The 11,377-nt window shown below is 61.9% G+C and overlaps 2 protein-coding genes across 2 annotated transcripts; both read left to right on the forward strand.

Moving 5' to 3' along the window:
- Positions 1 to 313: 313 nt before the first annotated feature.
- On the forward strand, positions 314 to 6,085 carry LINJ_36_2540 (conserved hypothetical protein; the record flags this gene model as incomplete). The annotated part of the gene is made up of 1 exon (XM_001469797.1): positions 314 to 6,085. The coding sequence occupies one exon, from the start codon at positions 314 to 316 to the stop codon at positions 6,083 to 6,085; it is 5,772 nt and encodes a 1,923-aa protein (XP_001469834.1).
- Positions 6,086 to 6,658: 573 nt separating this feature from the next.
- Positions 6,659 to 9,217, forward strand: LINJ_36_2550 (putative dipeptidyl-peptidase 8-like serine peptidase; the record flags this gene model as incomplete). Its single annotated transcript, XM_001469798.1, has 1 exon — positions 6,659 to 9,217. The coding sequence occupies one exon, from the start codon at positions 6,659 to 6,661 to the stop codon at positions 9,215 to 9,217; it is 2,559 nt and encodes an 852-aa protein (XP_001469835.1).
- Positions 9,218 to 11,377: the final 2,160 nt, after the last annotated feature.

Here is an 11,377-nt window from a genome sequence, read left to right on the forward strand (position 1 = left end):
GCGATCGCGGGCTTCCTTCCGCTCTGTTTTACTCTACCTCCGCGGGTGTCCCCCCCCGCCCCCTTGCTCAATCTATACCCCCTCCTCTATTTTGTCATCCTTACGTGCGCTGGCCCTGGTGCGCATGACGCACTCGTTCAAGAGGCAGCAACATCGAAGCACGTCACTGATCTCAACAGCTCTTCTGTGGTTGGTCTTATTATTATTGTGTGTGTGTGTGTCTTCGTCATCTTTCAGATTTGATCGTTGGGCCCCTCCACTGCTGCACAAGCACACGTACACGTCACTCTCTCTCTTTCCTTCTCCCGGCGGCATGACTGTTTCCCTGCATACCTTGATCAAAGAATGGGAGGTGGTGAACGCGGAGCTGTATAGGGCCTCCCTGGAGTCGCACCAGCGTTATTCGTTCCCGGAGAACAACCACGGCCGTTCAGATAATAGTGATTGCTCTGCGGAGGGAGGCTCTCCCTCCCCTCCTCCACTGTCCAGCACCACCACGTACGCGCGCGTGTACAGCCTCCTCTCACGCGTGCGCCACATCGCTGAGGACGCCCGATATAACTCCTTCCGCATTATACAGCATCTCCTGTGGGTGACCATCGTCGCGTGGGCAAATCAGATGGCAAACGCGTCCGGTGATCTTATTCGGCTTCCGAGTGGACTGCAACAGTACTACGAGCCGTCCCCAAGGTGCTCGACACGGCGCGACGGCATAAACGACGACGCAGCTGGCAAGACAGTGCCTTCGGCGTCCACCCCGGTGCAGCGGACATCATTCCCATGTGCCTTGCTCCCACCGTTAGAGTTTTGGGATCCCAGCGTGCTGGAGGAAATGGCAGTCGCATCATCCCCCGAACCACAAGTCGTGCGCGACGCCTCTCTCCACCGCGCGCCGAGCTTGGCCGAAGTGTGGAGCAATGCCGTGCAACACATATTTGCGCTGTGGTGCGCCACGCCAATCGCTGGCTCTTGTGCAGGAGCTGCGCAGCCATGCACCGCCCAAAGCGCTTGCGGGACTGCGTCACCAGGGACGCTAGAATACGCGCATGCCTGGGTCATTGTAGCGCAGCACTATCACCGCTTTAAATCGCTGCTTTCTCTCTTCTTTCTCCGCTACGACGTGGTGCTCGAGGACGCAGAGGAGCTGCTGCAGCGGCGAGGCCGCCAACAGCTTCACGAGCAGCAGGATCGCCGCCTCAGTGGCCTTCACGATGAGGAAGTGCAGCGCGCTGGAGCACATGTGGCCCGGCCGTCGTCGCCTCCGCTGCGTCGCCGCGGCGGGACTTCGCTTGTGTCATCTTTAAGCATCAGCCCTGAAGGTGCGGCAAGTGCCGCAGGTGCAGGCAGCAGCATGAGTCGCTCCAGTGCCCCTGCAGCCCTGTCTACAGATCGAGAAGCTACCAGAAACACCGACAAGCAAGCTCGTCTGTCGGCGTGTCTTCCCTCCTCCCTCCCCAGCACCTCCAACCTTCTCGGGCATCTCATGCGAGCCATTGTGAACGAGAACCTAGCGAAGATCCACGAAGTGACTGGTGAGATCCTTCTCTTTCTCTTGCTACCCCGCGTCCACCGCGCTCGGCTGCGAAACCAGGTCACGACACCTGCTAGCGGCACAGGCAATCCCGGGCAACTGTCGCATTGTGCGCCGCCGCAGGACAACACAGCGACGGGCGAGGCAGATACGGGAAAGGAGGCGTCGTTGGCATTAGCAACGATGCGGCAGCTCTCTGGCGTGTCTAATGGGCACAGCGATGTGCAAGACGACGACGATGACGATCGCGTCGTCTGGTCATCGCCGCCCTCGCCACTGCTCTCATACACAGCTGCGTCTTTCGGTCACGGCAACGGCGACGCGCCTGCGCCAGCTCCCAGGGCAGGCACACTTACCACGGGCCCCCACGTGAGAGGACGGGCGCAACAAGAGGAGTACGTTGCGCGCAACGTCTTCAAGCTTCTTCTTCTGGTTGAGCACTGCCGGGTGCACGTACTCCAGCGTTGGCTCGTCGAGAATGGAAAGCGTGTTGCCTTCTTCTATGGTTCACAGCTTGCTGCAAACCTTTTGGACAATGCAGCGGGACAGCAAGCTGCCTTTGCCCACGATCCCGCGTCCTGTGACCCCCCCGTTGCGGCCATCGCCACAACTCGCACCCTCGCGGGTGCGAATCGAGTACTTCGCGAGACGCTGCAAGCGTACGTCCGGCTTCGTGCCAAGCTGCTCTTCCTGAACGCTGGTACGACGCACTTTCTAGACGCCCTGACCCCGTGGGGGCGGACGCGCATGCTGGAGAGCCTGAACGCTTTCCTCTGCGGCTTCTGCGGTGTGGTACTGCCCTCCTCGTTTCCTTCGGATGGCGGCGCGCCTGACAAGAGCACCATTGAATCCTCCAAGGAGCCGCCGAGCCAGGCAGCGTCGTCGCCGCTCGACGGCCGCGACGAGCCGGTTCTCTTCTCCTCGACGAGCGCCGCCGTCTCCGACTTTGTGCAGAGGTGGGGGGTGCCACTCTGGGTCGCCATGTGCGACGATACACAGCAGCGTATGGAGGCGCTGAAGCATGTCGAGCAAAAGCGCGCTAAGCGGCCAAAGCACTGCACGCCACTACCCGAGAACGAGCGTTTGTGCGTCATGCCACCCGCCAAATATCAGCAGCAGCGGCGCGCGATGGAGGGGTGGTCAGACGGGGACATGGGCGAGAAGGACCACTGGCGCGGCGGTCCGTGCAATACGGGCACGTCATCGGCGCCCGTCACGTCTTCCTTCACCACCGCAGCCGTCAGCGCCGTCGATGATGATCGTGCCGAGAAACCCGACACGCGCGACCGTCACTCTGTCGCCTCTACCGAGCTGGAGGATGCTGTGTCGCGCACGACTAGTATCGCTTGGCCGCCGAGGTCTCCGACCGTCGCGAACGAAGGCGAGGACGGCAGCGGCGGCAGTGGCATCCACCGCCATGGCGGTGCCGAGGAAGCGGATCGAGCTTTCACTCGCCGCCGCGGCAGAGGACTGGATCTGAAGCGCGTTCTGCATCAGCAGCAGCAACGTCGCGCGCGCCTTGGTAGCGTGAAGCTCCCGCAGCGAGGAGTAACGGCAAGTAGAGTTGGTGCCCCACTCGCGAGCAGCGAGGATGGCGGCGGTGACGTTGTCGAGAGCCTCTACACAGGGGAAACCGTATCAGCGGGCGACGATGGCTCTGTGTCCGCAGCCGCCGTGGGTGCAGGAAACGGTGGCGGCAACGTGGGTCGTCTGCGCGACAACAACGGTGCGGCCGCGACGGAGGAAAGACAACGTGATGAAGATCTCACGATATCTGCCGGCTCTCACGCGAAGCGCTTTTCTCGCTCCGCACAGCTACACCAGGTAGCCACCTTGCCCGATGAAGGCTTCCCGTGTCTTCTCTACCTAATGCCGCGCCGTAGCCGCTTCGCCATGCTGGACAAGGCAGCGGCGGCTGTGCAGCAGCAACTCTTCACGCGCTTTAGCGCCAATGTGCAAGCCTACCTCACCGACTACCTGATGGAGTGCGAAACGGCAGCGGCAGCCGCCGCCGCCGATCAGCACGCAGCCTCAGCCTCGCAGAAAAAGAAGCGAGAGAAAGCAGCTCAAGTGACGACCATGGGAGGGCATGCGGGTACCGGCACTGCGGCTACCCCCTCCATCGCCGTCGTCACACCATTTCCCAAACCTGTGCTTGCCCGCATGGTCTTCCTCTTGGAGATGACCTACGCTGCGTTGCAGGGGCGCGACCGCGCTGCGAGCGAGAGCCGCGACAACCACACCGAAGCTAATCACGCTACCGTTAATGGTGGCAGTCGGCGCCCGCTGATGGAGACAGGCCTTACCGCCACTGGGCAGGAGCTCGGCGCCGCCATTCTCGAGCAGTGCAACGGCGAGTTTGACACTGTCGTCTCCACAACGCTTTCCGCGCCAACGTCGCCAGCCCTGCTGGCCATTGCTGCCGTCCGCAAAGGCTTCCAAGGCTTCCTCATCTCCATGGAAAAGCGCGCCGTGCTGGCACTGGTGCAGGCACTGTATGGCCTCGTACAGCAGGGCGCGGCCCAGCAGCCGCCCGCGGCCCAGCTGGACGCTGTGGACACCATCCTGAATATGGCCTCGCTGCTGAACTCCAAGGACATGTTTGTGCTGCTGCTGAAGGGCTATCTCGCACCGCAAGTGATGATGTGCCGATCGCAGTCCGAGTTTTTGGTGGAGTCACAGGTGGTGGGCCGTATGGCCTACCGCCTTGGCGCGGCAGTGGCGGCGCCGTGCATTACGCTGCTGAGGGACCTGCAGCTGGCCATGTTCGATCCCCGGAGCATGATGAGATCGCCGTCTCGCTCTGGGGCACGCGCAGACCTTGCGGAGGATCGGGAGCTGAATGCTACATACGGGAGTCTAAGCGGAGAAGGCAGAAGAGGCGACGGCGGCAATTTTGGAGGCGCAAGTAGCAGAGACATGGCCACGGAATGTGCGCAGCTCGCGGCAACGCGAGACGCAGAGACGCTGGGAGACATCCGTCCCCTGCAACACGGCGCCTTCGGCCTCATCCACCGCGTTCGCGTTCTTTGTCAAGCCTGGTGGCAGTCGCACACAGCCGTGTTGCTGTCTTCCCGGCGACTACGCCAACTGTGGGAGCAGCACCAGCTGCTAGACGAGCGCATCGTCGACGCGGTGTTGAGCGTCGAATGGCAGTACGACGGGCACTCTGAACCATTTCGCGGCTACGGGCAACACGTCAGGCCAAGGGAACGCGAGAGCAGCAATCCGTTGCCTCCTCCGTCATGCAGTAGTGGTGGCGGTGGCCCAAAGAGCCTTCGGAGCAGTCTCAGTGACGCTCCGCAGGGCAGTCATTGGCGGCACGGCGACGGAGGCCAGAACTCTGGACCCCTCGCTGCAGGGACGCAGCTGCGTACCGTGACGGCAGCCGCGGTCGTGCGCGGCTTCTCCTCGGCGTTGGGCAATGCGGTGCGTCGCACAGGCCGTCAGGCCGGTGACTTTGGTTACGATGACTCTGACAACGAATCCGAGGACTACAGGGAGGCGTATGGGGGACTGCTAACGCTGAGCACGCTGCAGCAGTACCGCAGCGCGTACGCGCCGTCAAACTCGCCGTACAGAGGCAGCAACCTCTCGTCTGTTGGAAGCCCCGGTGCAGTGGGCGGTCCAGGTGCAAGCGGGGAGCACCAGGGGACTTCCGATGGTGGTCAAAGCACGACTGTCGACGACCACGCCTCAACTGCCGTGCCGGCGGACGGGCAGCTGGAGCGGAGGCGGCTACGTTGGCCACTGGGCAACGGCCAGCTGGCCTTCTACATCTTCTCCAGGGGCGCTGCCAGCGCTTGCCGCGGCGTCTCCCAGGCCGTGCAGATCGTCGGACCCCCACTTACATTGCTGGTGTGTCAGCTACTGGACCGCGCAAGTGAGCAACCGTACACCTTCGACGCGCTGCACAAGGCGCTTCCGGTACAGGCACCAAAGCCGCTGCTCGCCCATATTCTGCACGAACTTGTCAAGGCCGACGTCGTCGTGCGCAGCGTGGCTGCCGGTACCCGGCAGCTGACGTATCAGCTTCGCGATGATACCCGCGAGGTTCGTCAGCGCAAGGTCATCGTTGACGTACGCGCCGCTGCGCGGCAGCAGTGGGTAACGCAGACAATGACTATGACGGCCGCAGACGCCGCAGACGACGGCGAAGACGACGGCTCTGAGAGGGGCGGTGCACGCGGCCCTGCTTCCCCGGGGAACCCGACGGAAGCAGCCACCTCTTTTCCCACGTCATCACTGAAACCGGCGCGGCAGGGGTGCCTCGACGCACCTGCCAAGGCGAAAGCTGCACCGAGCGCTTCAGTCGATGAGCCGTCGTCACCGACATACTCGGCCGACAGTGCACACAAGATCAAGGTGTGCATTGTGCGGATCATGAAGGTCGAGCGCGTTCTCCCGCATCGTGAACTGGTGGAGCGTGTCGCGCTCGCATTGGAGGGCCAGTTTGTGGTCACCCCCAGCCAGTTCAAGCGCTGCGTTACACACCTCATTGAGAAGGAGTTTCTCCAGCGCGGGGAGCAAGGGGAGTATGTGTTCGTATCGTAGCTGGTATGAGGTTCGAAAGAGTGTATGATTGGGCCCGCATCAGAGCGCGGCTGTACCAGCGGAGGAGAAAAAAGCATATGTCTTCGGATGTACACGCACTCCCCCGTTTCTGTGGACCTGCGTGTAGCACGAGACATGCATCCTTGTTTGCCAGCGAGGGGTGATTGATCTAGCCGAAGAACACACAGATGCATCCTTGGCGTGTCGCAACATGGCAACTACATCAACAAGTGTCCTCGAGTCGTGCAGACTGCCGGGCGCCACGTTCACGTACTCGCGTTAGAGTAAGGGAGACCTTGTCACCCACTGCACTGCGCGCGCGTGTTGGCGCAAGTTACGAATCTGTGTTGTATGTGCACTTCTATACACTTGTTGGCGCTGCCTTGCTCGTCATCTCACCATCTCCACGTCTCCCTTCTATGCATTCGTGTTCATCTCAGCATCTTCGATGTCGAGAGCACACGCGCGCACAGCTGCACAAGGATTATATCTCTCCCTTTTTCTTTTACCGCACCCGTAGTTGGTTCCACGCATACACAGAGTCTGCAGCACTACGCTTTTTGCACGTGCGCCATGCCGCCGACGGCGCTGAAGAGCTACATGGTCGAGCTCTCTCGGTACATGGACGCCTTCACGTCTGCATCGGGCAAACCGCAGCACCTCACGATTGTTGGCGATCGTGTCTACTGGACGCAGGGCAAGCAGCAGGAGCTGTACTCGGCGCCGGTCGGCTTGGAAGTCGCCGAGGCGGTCCGTGTCATTGCCTCAGAGGAGCAGGAAGTCGGGGAAGAGGAGCAGCTCACCAAGGAAGAGGAGATGCTGCGCGAGCGGACGCGCAGCCAGACGACGGGCATCAAGAATTTTCACGTTCGCTGGAGTGATGGCGCCATCTTCTACACGAGCGGCGTCGAAGTGTATGTCTACTACCAGAACGGGCCGCGTGCCGGCAAGACCCCTCTGAAGCTGTTCGACTACATGTCTGAGGAAGACAAGACTCACTTCAAGGCGATGGGCAGCAAGCCAAACCTCTTTGTGCAGGCCATCAAGTCCTTTGACGAGTCGCACCCGAGCACCCACACCGTCATGACCTTTGTCAATAATAACAATGTGTACAAGGCAACCCTGACGGAGAGCCCCGCAAGCGAGGAGGCGCCACTGGCCGTCGCCGTGGAACAGATCACGCACATCGGCGACGACCTGCACCAGTGCGGTGTGGCGGATTACATCATCCAGGAAGAGTTCTCGCGGTACACGGGGCACTACGCGACGGACCGGTACATCGTCTTCTCCTACATCGACTCCTCCCACATGCGCTCTGTGGCCCTGCTCAGCAGTCTGGGATCTCCTGAGGTGCCGGAAGCGGAGCCGGCGTGCCAGACCTACGCGACAGAGACGGAGGAGATGCCGTACTCCCGTGTCGGTGACCCGAACGCGCGCACGACACTTGTCGTGTACGACATCGCCACGAAGCAGATGCGTCTGCTCCCTGACGTCGCCATTCGAAAGGCGGCACCGTGGACGGAGTACATTCTTCGCTTCGGCTTCAAAGATGCAGAAACGCTTTATGTCTCCGTCGTGAGTCGCGCACAGGAGGACTACGCGGTGATGAGCTGCCCCATCGCAGCGCTGCCCACCATCGCCAAAGAAGAAGACCTGCGGTCCCTCTACAGTGACACGGGCGGTCCAGTCACTGCGAACATTATTGGCGATGCCGCCGCGCCGGGGTTGCACGTGGAGTGGAAGCAACGCATTGACTTTGCGTGGGTGGAGTGCCAGCCCGGGGTGCCGGTGCACTACGGCAAGGTGTACGACGTGCTTTGCCGCCACGCAGCAGAGACGGAGACGGCGCACTACCACCTCTACGCCCGTCCCGCCGGCGACGGCAATCCAGAGGCATGGAAACCGCTGACGGCGGGAGCGTGGAACGTATGCGCGGGCACGCAGCATGTGTGTGAGGACCGCGTGTACTTCCTGGCGAACGCCGAAGGTCGCCTGAAGCGCACGCTCTACTCCGTGCCGCTCTCGCTGGAGAGTGCGCCGCGCATCGCCGACGCACTGACGCGCCTCACTCCGCTGGACGAGCACGTCTACAGCTACTGTGTCAAGGGTGACCATCTCTACTATGTCTCCAGCACCGCCGCTGCACCGGCGAAGCTCTACGCGAGCTGCGTCTCAGCACCGCAGAAGAGAGCGGAGGTCACCGTTCCGTCATGGATTGCCACAACGCCAGGAACCGACCCGGCCACAACAGCAGATCCAACCCACTACTTTGGCGGCCTGCCGGTCGTAACTCCGCAAATTGTGACCGTGACGAGCCGTCGTGGGGTACCACTGAGCGCAGCGGTGTTCGTCTCGCCAAGCGCGCCAAAGGATGCACCAGGGCCACTAGCTCTGCTCATCTACGGCGGACCACATGCGCAGCTCGTGTTCGAGAATGACTACGAGACCCGCTGCAAGGCCCCGGTGCAGGTATTGCTGCAGCACGGCATCTCTGTTGCTGTAGTGGACAACCAAATGAGCAACGCTAACGGGTTGCGTGACTTGAGCATCTGCAAGAAGAACTTTGGCAACTTCGAGACACACGACTACGTCGATGTGACTCAGTACCTCTGCAGCACGCCGGCGTCCGAGAGCGGTTGCCCCGCCAACTTCCGTTTTGACGCGAAGCGTGTGGCGATCTTTGGCTGGTCCTACGGCGGCTATGCAGCCCTCCTCGCCATGTGTCAGGCGGCGGATGTCTTTCGGATCGGCTTCGCGGGTGCGCCAGTTGGCGACTGGAAACTGTACGACACAGGCTACACAGAGCGCTACATGGGGACCCTTTACAGGGAGGACAGCAGCGCTGAAAGCGGTGCATCGCGAAACAGGAACGAGGCGTACATGACGTCCACCATCAGCCATTACGCCGGCGGCTTTCCCGAGGAGTGCAACCGCCTCTACATCGCACACGGCCTCCTCGACGAGAACGTGCACTTTGGCCACAGCTGCCACGTGGTGAAGGCATTAATCGACAACGCCAAGCCGTACAGCATGCTCGTGTACCCCGGGGAGCGCCACGGCCTGCGTCAGAACCGCCGATCACGCTTGCACCACGACGCACTTCTCGTCAAGACACTAGAGGAGCAGCTCTAGCACAGAGACCTAGAAGAACGGGAAGAGATGATCGCATTTCTGTCAAAGTCACCTTCTTTTTACGCCTCCACGTCATGCTTTTACTGCCGCCGACGTCTCGCTATCGGAGACGAGAAGCTGCAGATCTTATCCGCCATGTTTGCCAGTGTACCATTGAGGGTCTCCTGAGGGTGTCGCATGTTCTGTTCTTGAGCCTTGTCGCCTTGTGTTCGCCTCCGTCTCACCTCCTCGTTCATCCTTCGTTTCGCACATGCCCTCCTCTTCCACTGATCCACCCCGTGATATCGGCCCTTCCTCTGCTCTCTCCCAGAAGGCCTACAGCGCTTCTGATGGCAGGGGGACGCACCTGACTGCGTGGTATCACAGGATCCAGTGCCCCCACTCTATGTGTGCGGAGGCCAAGCAGCGCCCCTCCACCCCCCCCTCTATCCCTGCCAAAATGCGAAACCACCCCTGGTGGTTGCAGGGTCATGCGCCTACGACATGGGGGGAGGTCAGAGCGATGCATCACTGCTGATATCGGCGGGCAGGTCCTGGATAGCGTTGCGCCGGTGCGAGGTGCAACACTGCACACGTGTGTACCATCCATGTGATTAGGCAGAGTGTCGGCGTGGCCCAAACGTACCTCACCCGGCCACAGCGAGGGATGCACCAGGTGACGGAAGGCACCATGGGATCGGCTGTGGGGCGGCCTGCGAGGCGCTGTGTGGGCATAGTTTGAGGTAGGGGTCGTGCTCGATGACTGAGTCAGCGCATGGCTTGTACCACGTGTCTGCAGCTGCTTCGCACCACGCCGACGGGGGCCTGTGACAGGACAGGTAGACTGGAGTGGGAACTCGTGCTGCATTGCCGAGAGCAGGGCACACGTTGAGTAAAAAAGCGAAACGCTTGCAGACGATGCTTTGCCGCATGAATCCAGGCTATGAAGGAAAACGTGATGAGCGCCGCAACGCGCCGTTGGCCGACACTCTCCCCTCTCACAGGCAACCGACGGTCGAGAGGGTGGCATTGAGCTCAAAGAAGGGGCCCTTGGAAAAACAAAGAGACGACCGTCCCGCCTCTCACGCTGCTTGCCTGTCCTACACCGACGCCCCACCCACCTCCCCCCCGTCATCTGCCAGCCAGTGGTCCTGCTCGCTTTCTGTTGAAGAGGGAGTGAAGGGCGCTGAGCACGTACTACAGCACACTGCGCGCTTGTCTACTTGTGCTCCCCGCAATGCATACTGTCTTTGCACTCAACGTTGCCGTCCGTCTCTATCCCCCTCACACACCTCACCCCACTTCCAACCATCTCCCCTTCTTCCTTGTCGAGCCCTGCGTCGCTTCTATCTATGGCGGGATATGTAAACACCGTTGCCTCCTTATCGTCTGCGCCCTTCACCCCACCTCCACCACCGGCTCAGTTCCCGCTGTTCAAGTCACAGATACAAATCTGCCGCGGCGCCGGCATCTCGTCCACACGCGCGGGCCCGCCTGTGCTATGCCGTGATAATGTGAGAAAGAGAGAAATGATGACCTCGTGGGTGTCCGACGCGCGCCTCCAGTTTGTCCCCTGCGCGCGGCGTCACACCCGCGCGCACGCACGACGGAGAGAGCAACGGACGGTGCCGAGCCGCCCACAGCGCCACTGGCACCACATACTGGGGCGTCCCCCCTGCGCCGAACCGCTGTCGGAAAGGCGCGGGCAGTCCCACCCTCCACGCACGCGCACTGGCACGCGTCGGCGCACCTGCCGGCACGCAAGCACACACGCACACGTACACGCGCGCGCATCGACGCGCTCACAGGCGTCCGCGCCGCTATGCACCAGCACCAGCAGCGTCTGCTCGGGCACGCACATACGCACGCCACCGCCACCACCGCGGCGGGCGACGCCGAGGGGCCCACAAGCAAACCCGTTGTCCTCCCTCTTCCTTGTCGCCCCGCAGCCGCACTCGATACGCTCCGCACCCGCACCCTAGCGGGCGCGCCGGAGCGCCACCGCGCACACGACCGACTGCTCCACTGGGGCGCCGCGCTCGCACGCGTCTCGCGTGTGGCGCGGGTCCTGAGCCAAAGTCCCTCGCCCACACAAAGCAGGCAGCAAGTGCCGGGTGCCGGGGGAAACCCCCAGAGAGCTACAAGCGCCACGAGGCACCGCCGTACACACCCGCTGCTCGC

Source organism: Leishmania infantum, chromosome 36 (assembly GCF_000002875.2).
Source record: "Leishmania infantum JPCM5 genome chromosome 36".
In the NCBI taxonomy this organism is placed as follows: Eukaryota; Euglenozoa; class Kinetoplastea; order Trypanosomatida; family Trypanosomatidae; genus Leishmania; species Leishmania infantum.